At 45.2% G+C, this 14572-nt stretch overlaps 1 protein-coding gene across 5 annotated transcripts in view; it reads right to left on the reverse strand.

Moving 5' to 3' along the window:
• The window catches only part of LOC135216994 (monocyte to macrophage differentiation factor 2-like), a 291269-nt gene that overhangs the window by 160664 nt on the left and 116033 nt on the right, over positions 1-14572 (reverse strand). For all 5 annotated transcript variants that reach the window (XM_064252549.1, XM_064252550.1, XM_064252552.1 and 2 more), the window contains exon 5: positions 2074-2203. In XM_064252549.1, the coding sequence (XP_064108619.1) occupies positions 2074-2203 (130 nt within the window). The remainder of the gene's footprint in view (positions 1-2073; positions 2204-14572) is intronic.

A 14572-nucleotide genomic window follows, 5' to 3' on the forward strand; every position in this document is an offset into this window, starting at 1 on the left:
TACAACAACTACGGTAATTGTTTACTATAGTACAATGGTTGAAATACAAGGCAAACAGATGTTGTTGTTATCCAATTCGGTTGTACTTAGAAAAAAAAAAGCTGTTTCTCGTTTGGTTGTTCATGGCTGTACACGTTTACGCAATGAGTATAATGTTAAAACCATACTTTCCTCATTCTCTTTTGCTGTTTTTGAACTTATTTAACTAGAAAATGGGATAAAGTTATACAATTGTAATTTAGACTCTCGTAAAATTGGATAATCGTAAAATGAATTATCGTAACTTGAACACTATAACTACCTGTACATTATATAAAACCTTATACCTTTACATACTCTATACACCCAAATGATTAAAGGTAGGCTTTTTTCACTTTACAGTATTTATAATGCTATATGTAATGTACTGTACAGTAAATTCTTTAGTACTATACTGCATAAATATAATTTTACTTATTGCGCCATTTCGGGATTACGGCTCCGTTTGAATGGTCTAGGGCACTGTTAACTGGTCTAGTACTCTAACAGAAGGTGTGCTGCGGATGTAGACTTTAAAATTGCTTAGTGTCAAAAATCCCTCAGCGTTGGCGGCCAGGAACAGAACCCCTGCCGCTAACCGAGGGCCGCCTGTATTCCTACGTAAATCTCTGATGCTGTATTGTAGCTATATCTGGCCACAGGCACAATGGTTTGAACAGAAATGAATCCATTCAAATTTTGTCACTGCTGGCCTACAAGTTCAAGAGAAGAATTTTAAATTACCTACTCATAATTTAATTATTTTCTAATTAACTTCTTTTGAAAGAAATTCCTCTTTTTAAACAAGCCTGAATTCCCTCTGCCTAAAGTGAACAAAGTCTGGTTGAAATGGATCTAGTGATTCTGAAGTAGCAGTCTGAGAATGCCAGACAGACATACGAACAAACAAATGGACAACAGACAAAATTCAGTCAAAACAGCTCACCCACTGTCACCTCAGGTAAGCTAAAATGGAGACTAATGAATTAATTCATATATGAATTACATACAATCATGAACACTATGGAGAGGTTGACATTTTGATAAAGAAGTAAAACTAAGTCGACATGAGTGAGAAGAGGGAGTATGAGTTATATTTCTGCTTTACATGATGTTATCATCCACCTAGAATCACATGTTAACTTTGGTCAATTTTAGAGGTATGCTGACTGAAAGATGAAGTATGTTCTAATAAGGCAATGGTTTGTAACTGTGTAGGGGCTAGCTGATGTTTGTCAAGATTAACATCATAATGAGGTTGCCTGCTGAGTTATCAACCAATTACGTCTTTGAAGTCTACATATCAGTAATAATGGATGTAATGTCAGAAAAAAATAAGTTTTTATTACATTGTAAATAACATGAAATTCCCTGTTAGATTTTCATTACTTTCACTATCCTAAATAATTTCACCTCTCAACCTCACAAACATGTTCTTGCAATAACAAATCTCCAATTGTGTATGTAAGTACATGACAAATTCAATCTACAAACATACAGCACGTGGTTTTACAGCATGAAAAGTTCCTTAACAAGTAAATTATGTTTGGGTTTCAATCATACCTTAGTAACCTAAAAATACATAATCTGTATCCATCAATTCAAAGTACAACTGAAGAAAACAAGAAAATTTCAACAATTGGTCCAACAAACTAAATTTCCTATGGAAGTGCGCTTTCCTTTTTATAACTGAAAAACACACTTTCCACCAAGTAGCTCTATAACTAACTTTATAGCACAAATGGTGTCCACTACAATTTTCTTTTTATAACTGAAAAATGGACTTTCCACTCATTAGCTCAATAACTAACTTCATAGCACAAACAGTGTCAACTACATTATACAAAAATGAGATATCTGAAACACACTGCATTTTCCTTTTATCATCTTCCTACCTAACATAAAAATGCTGACCATCAATACATATATATCTAAACAGAATGCAAATGTCTACAGACAAAATAATGGCATGATTTCAGTAATCTTCACTATTCTACTACAAGAAAAAGCTAGACTAAAAAATAATTATGCAAAATGAAGATACAGGACACTTACCATATCCATAACAGCAAGAGATGGGAGAATGCCGATAATGAGGTAGAAAATTGTTTCTAACATCTTAAACCTTTCATGGAAGAGTTGCTGATACATAATGCCAAGAACTGCTAACACCCAGATTCCCCACCTGCAGTAATTAGAAAAAAGGTAATAATAAAACTGGATGGATCCTTTATGATGTGGTCTTAAATATCTGCTAGAACAAATTACTCAAAATACCCTACAATAAAAATATATCTAACATCCTACAATTACTATTGGAGAGGAGCCAGTGCCTTTAGTTTCCTTCGTTTACGTATTGCCATGCTAAAGCATGTACTATTTTCTGGGCTCGACCTGTGTCGGCCGGTGAAATGTCCCTATAGCACTCATTTCTAGGTATAAATAAATCCTAAATATACCAGAGAAAAAAAGCCATATGGAATGCTGGAGTTACTACCTCCAGCTCGCTCACCCTCATAGGGTGTCGGTATAGCACAGGGGCGAGTGGAAGCCACTACCACAGATACTTTGCCAATTAGAAGTCTCCTCTCTCAAAATCCCTCTCTAGAGAGGTGCTGTTACGTCTACCTTCCACTCACTACTACTACCTCTGCCAGAAACCCTCATTCCTGAAATAGCACTCGTTGTGTCTGCATGCGCCATTTTCGCTGTCTTCAGGAAGTGTTTTTGCGAAGCATCATGTCTTCCCTTGATCAAGAAGCTTCTTCATCTAAGTTGAGTACCATTATCGATTTTGAACACGTTGGGGCAGCGATGCATCCATATTTGGCCCTTATTTTTAAGACTCTTGTTCTTGGGAGCCAGGTATGACGCTCTTACGATCCGCCATTTTGGGATGCATCATTGGCAGCGTGCGCAATTGTATCAGAATTTTTTCTCACTGTGTATTTTATTAACCATTTAGCACTTCTCTGTATAGGCTACGGTTTTTGTGTTCTTTATCGTCATTCTCGCACCCGACGAATAATGAGAGCCTTGTTTTTTACGGTTTTATCCTTACGTTATTAGCCTATTATAGGGCCCGTCTCGCTCCTGACGTATACCGAGAGCTTTGTTTATTACGTTATTAGCCTTTTATAGGGCCCTTTTCGTTATCATCAGTCCCTCAGAAGCGCGTTGGTTCCCTTTCGTGCGTACATTGATATGCTTCATACTACGTTATGCACAAGTATTGTGTTTTGGGCGTCCTAGGCTAGCCTAGCAGTACGCCAGTTTAGTTTTAGAGGTGAAGATTCCTCATTCATTCGCAGTGCTCATGCATGTATATTTCTAGTTTATTTTTCGATTATAATCTTATATTGCTATTTGACGAGGTTGGAAGTTCTTCACGACGTCCTTCCCTGGCCTATCCGACCAGACCTAGGCTAGGTTTTGAAGGGTAGGCTAGGCGGGCTGAGTATATCCCACCACCCCTAGTGGCTCCCTGTACCACCAACCCGACCAGGCAGATATGTTTGCTTGGAGGGTGGCCCAGGACTAGAGAGATTCTCTCTTGTTACGTATGTAGGGGCTAGAGGCCTATCTTACCTGACCAGATCAGTAGATCGATTTTGGAGGGTTGAGTTAGGTTCTAAGCGTCCTCTTCGTGACGTCCTTATAGGAGCCATCCTAGCCTACCTGACCGGATCTGTACCGATTTCAGAGGGTTAGGCTGAGATCTTAGCTGGGTGCGGTTTTCTCCCCCCCTTTTTTCTTCAGAACTTCCAATAATTCCTCACCATTATTTTATGAATTAAATTTTGTTGAGTGTAGCCTGGGCCATTGCCTCCTTTAGGGTGTCAGTTGGCCTACCGTCTTCTGCCCCCTTTAGTAGTAGGCTAGTTACGGCTTTTCGAGAAGTGGTATTCACTGATCGGTTGCTGTGGCCAGGCGATCACGACTCGTCCACTCTCCTCCAGACACCACACCCCCCGTCCCGGACTCGTTTCGGCGCTGCTCTGTTAGCTCGTGGCCCAAGTAATCCTACCGATGTACTACAGCTAAAGCGTAGAGCACAATCCTGGGGATCAGTCGGAGGAGATTGGGGGAATAGTAGATTAGGTAATCTTTGTTGGTATGTCTCCGGGCCTGTGTTTTTTCTGGCGAGGTGTGGTCTACCATCACCCCCACCAGGAGGCTATACGCCGGAATTTACGTACCGCTGTTCCGCCGCTCTGTTTTCCCTACTTCTCTAGTGTTATCACTGCTTCCCCACTCCAGTGGGGCAGAACTAGGCTTAGAGATGCATTTCTAATTGACTTGGAGCTGCTACTCTTCTGCTTGTATCAGGCCAACCTCGCTGGTTATAGCTATTGTGATAACAAGATTATGGATTCCGGATTAGGCGGAGACATTCAGAGCTTAATTTTAAGAAATTTATTATGTAGCTTCTGTTAGTATGTCTCTGGGCCTGTGTTTATTCCGGCGAAGTGTGGTCTACCATCACATGCGCCAAGATGTACACACCGGAGTTCTACGTACCGTTGTTCTCGCCGCTCTGTTTTCCGTCTTCTGTGTTTTCGCTGCTGCCCACTCCGGTGGGGGCGGAACTGGGCTCAGAGAATGTGCTTCCAATTGGCTGGGAATTACTACTCTACTCCGGTGCGATTAGACTCAGGCTTAGGTTTTGCATTGTTTCCCTGTTCTGCTCTTATCAGGCCCACTCCGCCAGTTATAGCTTTGGCGATACCCAAAGTATGGATTCCGGAGCAGGCGGAGACATCCAGAGTTTTATTAATAACAAGTAAGTTGGAGATTATAGTTGATATTACCTTTAGCTGGTTAAGTAACTAGTTTAAGTGTACACATACCGCCAGTAATAACTCCGGTGGCATTATTTGACGATACTCATGTATCTTTCCAACTTACAGATGGTTCGCTGCCAGGAGGTGGGGTGCCCAGCCGTCCTGTATAAACCGTATGGGCATGCAGTCTGCCGGTCTCATGCCAGCTGCGACATCCACCTGGAGGGACGTGTGGTCTGGCACCCAGAAGCCTGCATGGTGTGTTACGGTCTAGTTAGGAACGTAACAGATGAGTCGGTAGGTAGCATCCTCACCTCATTGTCACTGAATTCTATGTTACACATATCAATTGCGAATAGTCAAACTAGATAACGAGGAAAAGTCCCTGACACTGGGGAACCTGATTTGATTATCTCTTACAGGTTGATCTGACGCTCAAGGCCTCCTTGATGTCGACCCTTAAGGCCTGGGTAGGGGAGTTTGGGAGGAACGTGGGAGCCGGCCAACCCTATGTGCTGTCAATGATGTGCTCCCTCCTCTACCTGAACGCCAAGGTTTCGGCAGCAGTAGCAGCGGAGGTAGCGGCTCCCATCATAGAGCGGATCCGCGAAGTAGTGGACTCGAGGCTTCAATCGATGTCCACTCAACTCGCCTCAGGTCTAGAGACATCCGGACAGTCCATCCTGTCTCTGACCCAGAGAATACAAGCCCAGGAGGAATTGGTGACCAGATTTCTCCAGTCCGGAAGCACACCGCAGTCCTTTGCGGTGCCGGACGCATCCAAGCTCCCACCTTTCGAGAATAGCAACCCATTGGGGTTGGCTCTGCATGCTCCATTTTCAGAGGGCAGGCTTACAATTGAGGGCTGCGGAACCCGACCCGTGGAAGACTACGAGTTCTTCCCGCCAGCCCTACAATTCCCCTTCCCAGGTTACGCTAGACTAGCCGAGGAAGCGTTGGTCAGAGTAGACAAGGTCCCGAAAGAGACAGTGATCTACCCAAGAGACCAGGCTCAGTTGGCATGGGTCTGCACCCTTACGGAATGGGAGTGTGCCAACACCAAGTTGACGCCCCACAAAGGTTGCTATACCATGTTCATAGCGCCGGATAGCGTCCCGACTCCTTGAATGTCAAAGATGGCAGAATTGACACTGCAAGCCGGAATGGAGGACAAACCCAAGCCTCAGCTAAAAGAGACAGAGGCTACCTCTTTGCTCTTTCCCGGAGATCTGGAGTGTTGGGCTGGCACTCTGGCAACGTTCATGGTTGGCAAACTCGACCCGGAGTGTGCCTCCACACAATTCAGTGAACGTTTGCCTAGAATTCCGGATACCATTATTAAGGCGGAATTCGAAGCAAGATGTAGGCTGAGCAGGTCAATTAACTCAGTCACCACTGCAGAGTTGACAGCTTCTGTCTTTGCAGAGGAGCCTCTATTTCGGGTCCTGACGAAGTCGCTGCAGCAGGCTTACCAATCGGACCTGTAAGATTTCATAGTGGCTAGACAAGCCTGCAGGAAGCATGTCTTTGCTAATGCCTCCATCAGGCATGAGCCTAACAAGCTCATAAAGGCATAGATCTAGGGGCCAACCTCTTTCCTGAGGACGTGGTTAACAGCGTCCTCAGCGAGGCGGCTAGAGCTAACCAGAACCTTCGTGTCCGCTGGGGACTTCCCTTCAAAAGGAAGTTCGAGGCCCCTGGACCACAAGCCAAAAGTAGGAAGAGGCCTAGGAAGTAACAGCCTTTCCAGACCTCTCAGTCTCAAACAGTGGTACAGGCAGTTTGAGCAAGCCTTTGACATCTAAGGCACAACCACAACATCAGTTTGTTCTGCTGCAGAGTCAACCGACTCAACAGCCTTCGAGTTCGGCTGCTCTTGTGACTTCCCCAGGCTTCAACGCCTCCTTTGAAACACAAGGGGCGTTTCGAGGCTATAATAGGCACGTAAGGGGTAGCAGAGACAGAGGTGCTTACCGGCAGAGAGCTGGCTCTAGAGTTCTTTCAAGAGGCATAGGCTTCAGAGGAGGCAGATGAAGTAAGACCTCAACCAGTCAATGAGTCTCTGCAGGTAGGCGGGAGACTGTACCTTTCCCGGGACCATTGGATCTTCAATACATGGGCCCACAGTATTGTATCAAAAGGTCTGGGGTGGAGATGGAAGAAAGGGCCTCCTCCACCAGTCAGTTTCCATCAGTTTCCAACAAAAGACCTTCTAGACTATGCCAAAGACCTTCTTCAAAAGAAGGCAATAAAGTAAGTCAGTCACCTGAAATTTCAAGGACGTTTGTTCAGTGTACCGAAGAAGGACTCGGACAAACGATGAGTGATTCTGGACTTGTCCCGTCTCAACTCATACATTCAATGCAACAAGTTCCGCATGCTAACCGTCTCGCAGGTGCGGACCTTACTTACCCGTGGGGTCGTCACCACCTCTATTGATCTTACAGATGCTTACTATCATGTGCCGATAGCAAGAAACTTCTCTCCATACCTAGGTTTCAAACTAGGAAAACAAGGTTACTCGTTCAGAGTCATGCCATTCGCGCTCAACATAGCGCCCAGAATATTCACCAAACTAGGAGCTTACCTAGACGACTGGCTCATTTGGGCAACTAACGACAAGGAATGTCAAAAGGCAACAGCCAAAGTAATATACAGGCAGTCCCCGGGTTACGACGGGGGTTCCGTTCTTAAGACGCGTCGTAACCCGAAAATCGTCGTAAGCCGGAACGACGTTCTTGAAAACATGTCCACAGGGAAAACTTCACTAATTTGCAATTTTTCTTAGGGCCATATCTCTAAAATTATCACTAATTTACTTTTTTCATGTGCAACACTGTATTCACAAATTACCGTATATTTTCATTAAAATACAAGAGAGAGAGAGAGAGAGAGAGAGAGAGAGAGAGAGAGAGAGAGAGAGAGAGAGAGAGAGAGAGAGAGAGAGAGAGAGATAAAACCATTAAATTCGTTGACCATTGTATGGCATTGTTAAGCTCCGAGTGTCATTGGAGTTATGAGGCAGGGAAATTGATACAGAAAAAGAAAAAGACGAAGGGAAGAATTTTCTTTTGAAATTAGTTATCGTATTATTACTACATTATTATTTGAAAATATAATAAACACATGCATCTACCATAAAAATTCTCTCATCTCAGTAAGAAAGAGGAATTATCCTTACAAGTGAAATGGAAAGGTTATTTTCATCTCTTTAAAATACGACCATTATGAATTTTGTAATTAAAGTTTTATTATTATTATTATTATTATTATTATTATTATTATTATTATTATCAAATAACTGAAATTATCAATAAACATTTTACATAATAGTACCATAAAAATTCTTTCATCTCGGTGAAAGAGAGAAAATAGAGAAGAATCTCTACAAGTGTAATGCTGCTGAAGTAGCCATTACTTTTAATAAAGTATTATTAATTATTAGTTATTATTATTATTATTATTATCAAATAACTGAAATTATCAATAAACAGTTTACCTAATAGTACCATAAAAATTCTTTCATCTCGGTGAAAGAGAGAGAGAGAGAGAGAGAGTGTTTATCTCTCTCTGTTCTCTCAAAAAATACTTATACAGCTTCCAGCGAAAGAGAGGGAGGGAGTTACCACTATGACACATTATTATCTTGTGTGGCAAAAGAGAGAGAGAGAGAGAGAGAGAGAGAGAGAGAGAGAGAGAGAGAGAGAGAGAGAGAGAGAGTTAACCTTAATTAAAAGTGACATGGATAGATTAGTATGTATTGTATTTCTTTAAAATACTATCACATATGAATTTTGTAATTACAGTTATTATTATTATTATTATTATTTGAAAGTATTAAAAACAAATAGCACAAGTACATAAAAAATCTCGAGTCTCAGTAAATGAGAGAGAGAGAGAGAGAGAGAGAGAGAGAGAGATAGAGAGAGAGAGAGAGAGAGAGAGAGAGGATCTCATGAACACCTGATTGCAACATTGCAGCTCTTCCCCCTCCTGGCTGTCACAGAACTTGATATATCTGACAGTTTTAGTACCTGGATCTCGAGAAAAGGTTACTGAAAGAATACTGGGATTTTCCTTCATTCTTCCATAATTTTTTTCTGGGCTCAGTTCGTGTTGCTGCGTGAAATAATCCTTTAGTTTATTATTTCTAAGGTAAATGAGCCAACAAATACCAGAGAAAAAACAAATCAAAGAAGATGTCAGTATAACTGACTCGCTCACCCAAAATAAAGAAGGGTGTCGGTATGGTAACTGGGGCGAGTGAGACCACTACCACGAACTTCTTGCCATTTAGAATTCTCCTATATCAAAATTCTCAACGAGAGAGCGACCCACAGATCGAGGCGGCAACTACTACTACTACAACCCACGCCATGCCGATCACCGCGCCTCTGGTGGCCATCCTTCAAGTTAGCGGACATTTTCCCACACGTGTTTTCGTTTCGCTCTCTGTGTTTTGGGTTTATCTCCCCCTTTTTTGCAAGATGGAACGTGCAGCGATTGCAGCAGCTAAGTTAAGTATCCTACAAAGGTTTGGATTTAGTTTCGTTCCATCCAGGTGCCTATATTTGCCGTTTTTTAGGTATAGATATGGGTTCCCGGTCTGGAGCATGGCAGCATGGTCCTGCCTCATGGTCGGTTAGGTTCTCGGTCCCCCATACCTGGAACCTTTCCCCCTTTTTATTATTCATGTGTGGCTCAAGTCCTACTGTTTAATTTACCGTATGCTTTTTTACATCGTTTAGGGGATATAGCCTACCCCTGGTTTTAGGTCATGCATGCATGTCTCTCTACCTCATGTAGGCATTCGAGTGTTTCTTGTCCAGACCCTAGCCATTGCTCTTCGTATCGGCTTAGGCTAGCTCTGAGTGATAGACTTTCTTTCGGGTCAGTCGTGCACTCCTGGACGTTCTTTTTCTTTCACTCCTTATTTTTCCCCTACTTTATTATCGATGTATAGTGTTTTTTGGTTAGCCTAGGGCGTCTAGCCTTATAGCCTATAGCCTGGGTCTCAGTGGTCCTATGGTCCACGCTATTTACAGTTTTGTTGCATCCTTATCGTCAGTTTTGTTGCATCACATATTGTTGCACCATCCTGGTCAGTTTGGTTGCATTTGACCCTTGGTGTCCGATCCAGTCGGTTGTGTTGTGTTATCGTACCTTGGTCCACTCGTGATCGCGGTACGTCTAGACGCCCGCCCCAGTCGCTTCCCCCCCCCTCTTCCTCTCACCATAGAGTAGGAGGGTGGGGTGTCCGTTCTCGCTCGCTCCATCCGGGCCTGGCTCCCTCTCTCCCTACGTGGAGGGAGTAGGGGAGTCTGGACAGACTGTTAGGCTGGGTGTGACCTTGTTCTCCCTTGTGCGCTGTGGTGCCTCGGTGTGACGGGGGTTGGGGGGTTGGCCTCCCCCCTCCCTAGTTGCTCCGGCGTTCCGCCATATACACAGGAACTGACTTCTTCCCTCCTCGCCTTTCCCCCCCCTGTGACGGCGGACCTATACCTCTTCTTCCCTGGCGTTCCATCGGTTACGGGGGGGAGGACGTGGTCGGCTCCGCCAACCAACGGAGTGGATACGTTTTCAGTTGGTCCTTAGCTTTTCATCATTCCTTCATCTCCGGCGTGTGCCCTAGGGCATACTTCCGGCAGAGCTGGACAGCGCCGCGCTTCGGAGTCGTCCTCCGCTTTTAATTTTAGTTATGCTTAAGTTAGTTTATAGTTATCTTAAGCTTGGGTCCCTCCCCTGCCCTTATTGGAAATTTTGTTTATAGTTATACAACATATTTCTATATTTTACCTCTGGTTTACGGAATTTCCTCCTCCGGCTTACACCGGAGTTATTGTATCACCTATTATTACATAAGGTTCTTAAGGGAGGGGTTATGCCCGAAATTTTATTAATCTCCGGCATGCGGCGGAGTACTAGGGTAGCCCTGTGAGTGTAATCTCGATACTCATGTGTCTTCCCACTTACAGGCTACCAACTGTGAACACCCCGGATGCAACGCCGTGTTGCAGGACCCCTGCGGGCATGAGGTCTGCAGGACTCATGCTCCCTGCTCCACCAGCCATGGCGACTTACAGGTCTGGTTCCACGAGGCATGTTCGATCTGCTATGAGCTTGTGACTCCATTTTTGGATGGGAAAAGTACTTTTCTCATCAGCACATCCATGAAATATGAGTTCTGATATATGTTTAAGCTTAAGTTTTCCTTGGTATACTGATACCTTTATATGCTCCGATATTGCTAATCTTAAGCTTGATTTAGTCTAAGGGTTAGGATTCACCTTTAGCCTTAAGATCTAATAATCGCCCTTTCTTTCAGGCTGCCGCAGTCAGGGAGACTGCTCTCGCAACCCTGAGAGCTTGGGTCGGCGGCTTCGGGACGAATGCCGCCAAAGGACAGCCTTACATCCTGGAGAAGAGGCTGGCTGTCCTTCTGTTTCCCGGAGGCAAGCCGACGGGGTACGTCGACCCTACTGAGGCAGCCTCGACGATTGCGACCATTCAACAGCAGGTCGCTCAATGTATGAAGGAAGGACCAGGCCAGGACATCTCGGCGGAGGTCGCCACATTGGATATAAATGTAGAGCCCATGGTAGGTGTGGATGACTTGTTGGTTGAGGTAGGTACGTTGGACGCTCAAGGGCTTCCCTTGGGCGTTTCTGGATCTTCATCTCCTGTTCCTTCTTCTTCTTCCTTCCAGGGCTTTACGGGGGCGGAGCTCCCGTATAGTGCACCAGACGCCTCTGTGGTTCCCAAAGTGAAGGGCCACAGGGCTCAGAAAACCCTTTCTAAGACGTCATCATCTAAGAAGACTTCTTCGGCGTCATCATCTCGTAAGTCTCCGGCTTCTCACCCCGGAGCAGAGAAAGTGAAAGCATCTTCTTCCTCTGCTTCACTTACTAAAGGGTCGAGGAGCAAGTCCTCCAAAGAGAGATCCCGTACTCCGGCGGAGTCGGTGGTCTCTCCTTCTTCGAAGGTACTTCCTCTGAGTACCCCATCTGCTTCTGCGCCAGTTCCTGGCTTTGATCCTGCTGCATTTTCCGCCGGAATGATGCAGCAGGTGGGAGATCTTGTAGGATCTTTGAGGAACAGTATGGAGCAGATGTTCACTCAGCTGTCGGACAGGATGTCCACACAAGAGAACCTGTTGTCTGGTTTCAATCAGGCTCCGCAGCTTGCTACTCCAGCACCTAGTGCCGGTCTCATCCAGCTTCCACCTCATGATTCCCTCCCACCATTATCCATGAGCAACCCTTGGAGAGTAGCGTCTTATGCTCCTTTCCAAGATGGTCTCATCTCCATCCCGGAGTGTGGAACTCGAAGGATTGAAGACTTCGAGTTCTATCCTGAGAATTTGCAGCCTCCATTCATTGGCTACGCCAGGCTGACGGAGTCGGCTCTGAACAGGGAGGACAAGATCCCGAAGGAGACAGTCCTTTACTCCAGGGATCAGGCACAGAGGGAATGGCTTCGCTGTCTCGAGGAATGGGACTGTATCAACACCAGGCGCCAAGCCTTCAAAAGTCCATTCACGATCTTCACGACGGAAGAGGAAACTCCACTTCCCTTCTTAACGAAGGTCGCCAGCGTCACCGTGCAAGCAGGCCTAAAAGGAGATCCTTTGCCGCAGCTGAGGGAGGCAGATCCCACATCACCCTTGTTCCCTTCGTTTGGTGATATGTGGGAAGACTTGCCAGCCACCTTCACAGTTGGAAAGTTTAAACCGGACTGTGCTATGGATCAGTTCGGTGAAAAACTTCCAAGACTTCCCGACAACCTCATTTAAGCAGAATTTGAGGCTAGGTCTAGGCTGGCAAGGACTCTCAATACTATGGTTATGACTGAAGTAGCGGCTCTTTCATATGCTTCGGAACCGCTCTTCAAGCTGTTGACCAAATCACAGACTTATACAGTCCAATCGGACTTGTATGAGTTTGTGGTTGCGAGGGTCAACTGTAGAAGACATGTCCTCCAGGAAGCAACTATTCGGCATGAGCCAAATAAGTTGCTTTCCTCCAACATCTGGGGGGCGGACCTCTTCCCGGAGTCAGCGGTTAAGGAGGTCCAGAACGAGGCTACGAGACTCAACCAGTCTCTCAAAGATCGTTGGGGCCTCTCCGCCAAGAGGAAACAAGACTCATCTGCTTCGGGTAAGAAGCTGAAAAAGTCCAAGAGGTTTCAACCTTACCAGAAGAAACCTCAGTACTTTGTTCAGTCTGTCTCAGCCGTCCCAGTCCCCCAACCAGGACAGGCTTCCACGTTGAAGGGCCAAACTCAACCTATCCTCCTGATCTCACCTCAGGCTCAGCCATCCACATCTTACGCGGTCTCCCCGACGTTCAACCAAGTGTATGAAGGCCAGGCCTTTCAGCACTTTAACCGATTTGCCAGGGGAAGTAGAGCCAGAGGAGCCTTTCGTCAGAGAGGATCAGGGAGAGTTGTTAACAGAGGCAAGCACTTCCGTGGAGGCCGTGGAGCTCACCCAGCACAGCAGCAGTGAGATCTCCAAGGTAGGAGGGAGGCTGTTCCTCTTCCGGCATCGGTGGGGGTTCAGCAAATGGGCACAAATTATTGTGTCAAAAGGTCTGGGTTGGAGTTGGATCAAGGGCCCTCCTCCACCCAGACCATTCCTTCAACTTCCATCGAAGGAATTGACAGATTATGCGGAGGAACTCCTTCAGAAAGGAGCAATATCGAGTCAAGCATTTAAAGTTTCAAGGTCGCCTGTTCAGCGTGCCAAAGAAAGGCTCATTAAAAAGAAGAGTAATCTTAGACTTGTCCCAGTTAAACTTATCCATTCGCTGCGACAAGTTCAAAATGCTGACCATCTCGCAGGTACGGACCTTACTTCCCCGTGGGGCCGTCACCACCTCTATTGATCTTACAGACGCATACTATCATATCCCAATAGCCAGACACTTTCGCCCTTACCTAGGCTTCAAGCTAGGGGACCAGACATTCTCATTCAAAGTGATGCCCTTCGGACTGAATGTAGCTCCCTGGGTATTCACGAAACTAGCGGAAGTAGTCGTTCAACAACTGAGGTCACAAGGGATAATGGTAGTAGCGTACCTCGACGATTGGTTGATCTGGGCACCAACCGTCGAGGAATGCTGGAAAGCCACAAAGAAAGTAATCAAGTTCCTGGAGTATCTGGAGTTCTAGATAAACAAGGGAAAATCAACTCACTCCGGAGTCTCGATTTCAATGGCTAGGCATCCAATGGGATTTATCCTCCCACAATCTGTCAATTCCAATAGCCAAGAGAAAGAAAATAACGAAGTCAGTAAAGCAATTTCTAAAGTACAAATATGCTTCAAGGAGAAACCAGGAAAGGATCCTAGGTTCCCTACAGTTTGCCTCAGTAACAAACATCTTGATGAAAGCCAAACTGAAAGACATAGGCCGGATCTGGCGCTCAAGAGCAAATGTCAGATCTCAGGACAAGTTGTCAGCAATTCCGCAAATCCTTCGGGACCATCTGCGTCCCTGGACTCAAATGAAGAATCTGTCCATGTTGGTACCTCTTCAATATCCTCCTCCGGTAATAACTATCCATACAGATGCTTCATTAAGCGGTTGGGGAGGGTATTCTCAATTCAAGAAGGTTCAAGGAACTTGGTCACTACAGTTCCGCCAGCTTCACATAAACGTATTGGAAGCCATGGCAGTGTTCCTGACCCTGAGGAGGCTCCTTCCACCAAAGAACTCTCATGTAAAATTGGTTCTGGACAGCGCAGTAGTAGTACACTGCATCAACAGGG

The sequence above is a fragment of the Macrobrachium nipponense genome, chromosome 7 (genome assembly GCF_015104395.2).
Source record: "Macrobrachium nipponense isolate FS-2020 chromosome 7, ASM1510439v2, whole genome shotgun sequence".
NCBI classification, from domain to species: domain Eukaryota; kingdom Metazoa; phylum Arthropoda; class Malacostraca; order Decapoda; family Palaemonidae; genus Macrobrachium; species Macrobrachium nipponense.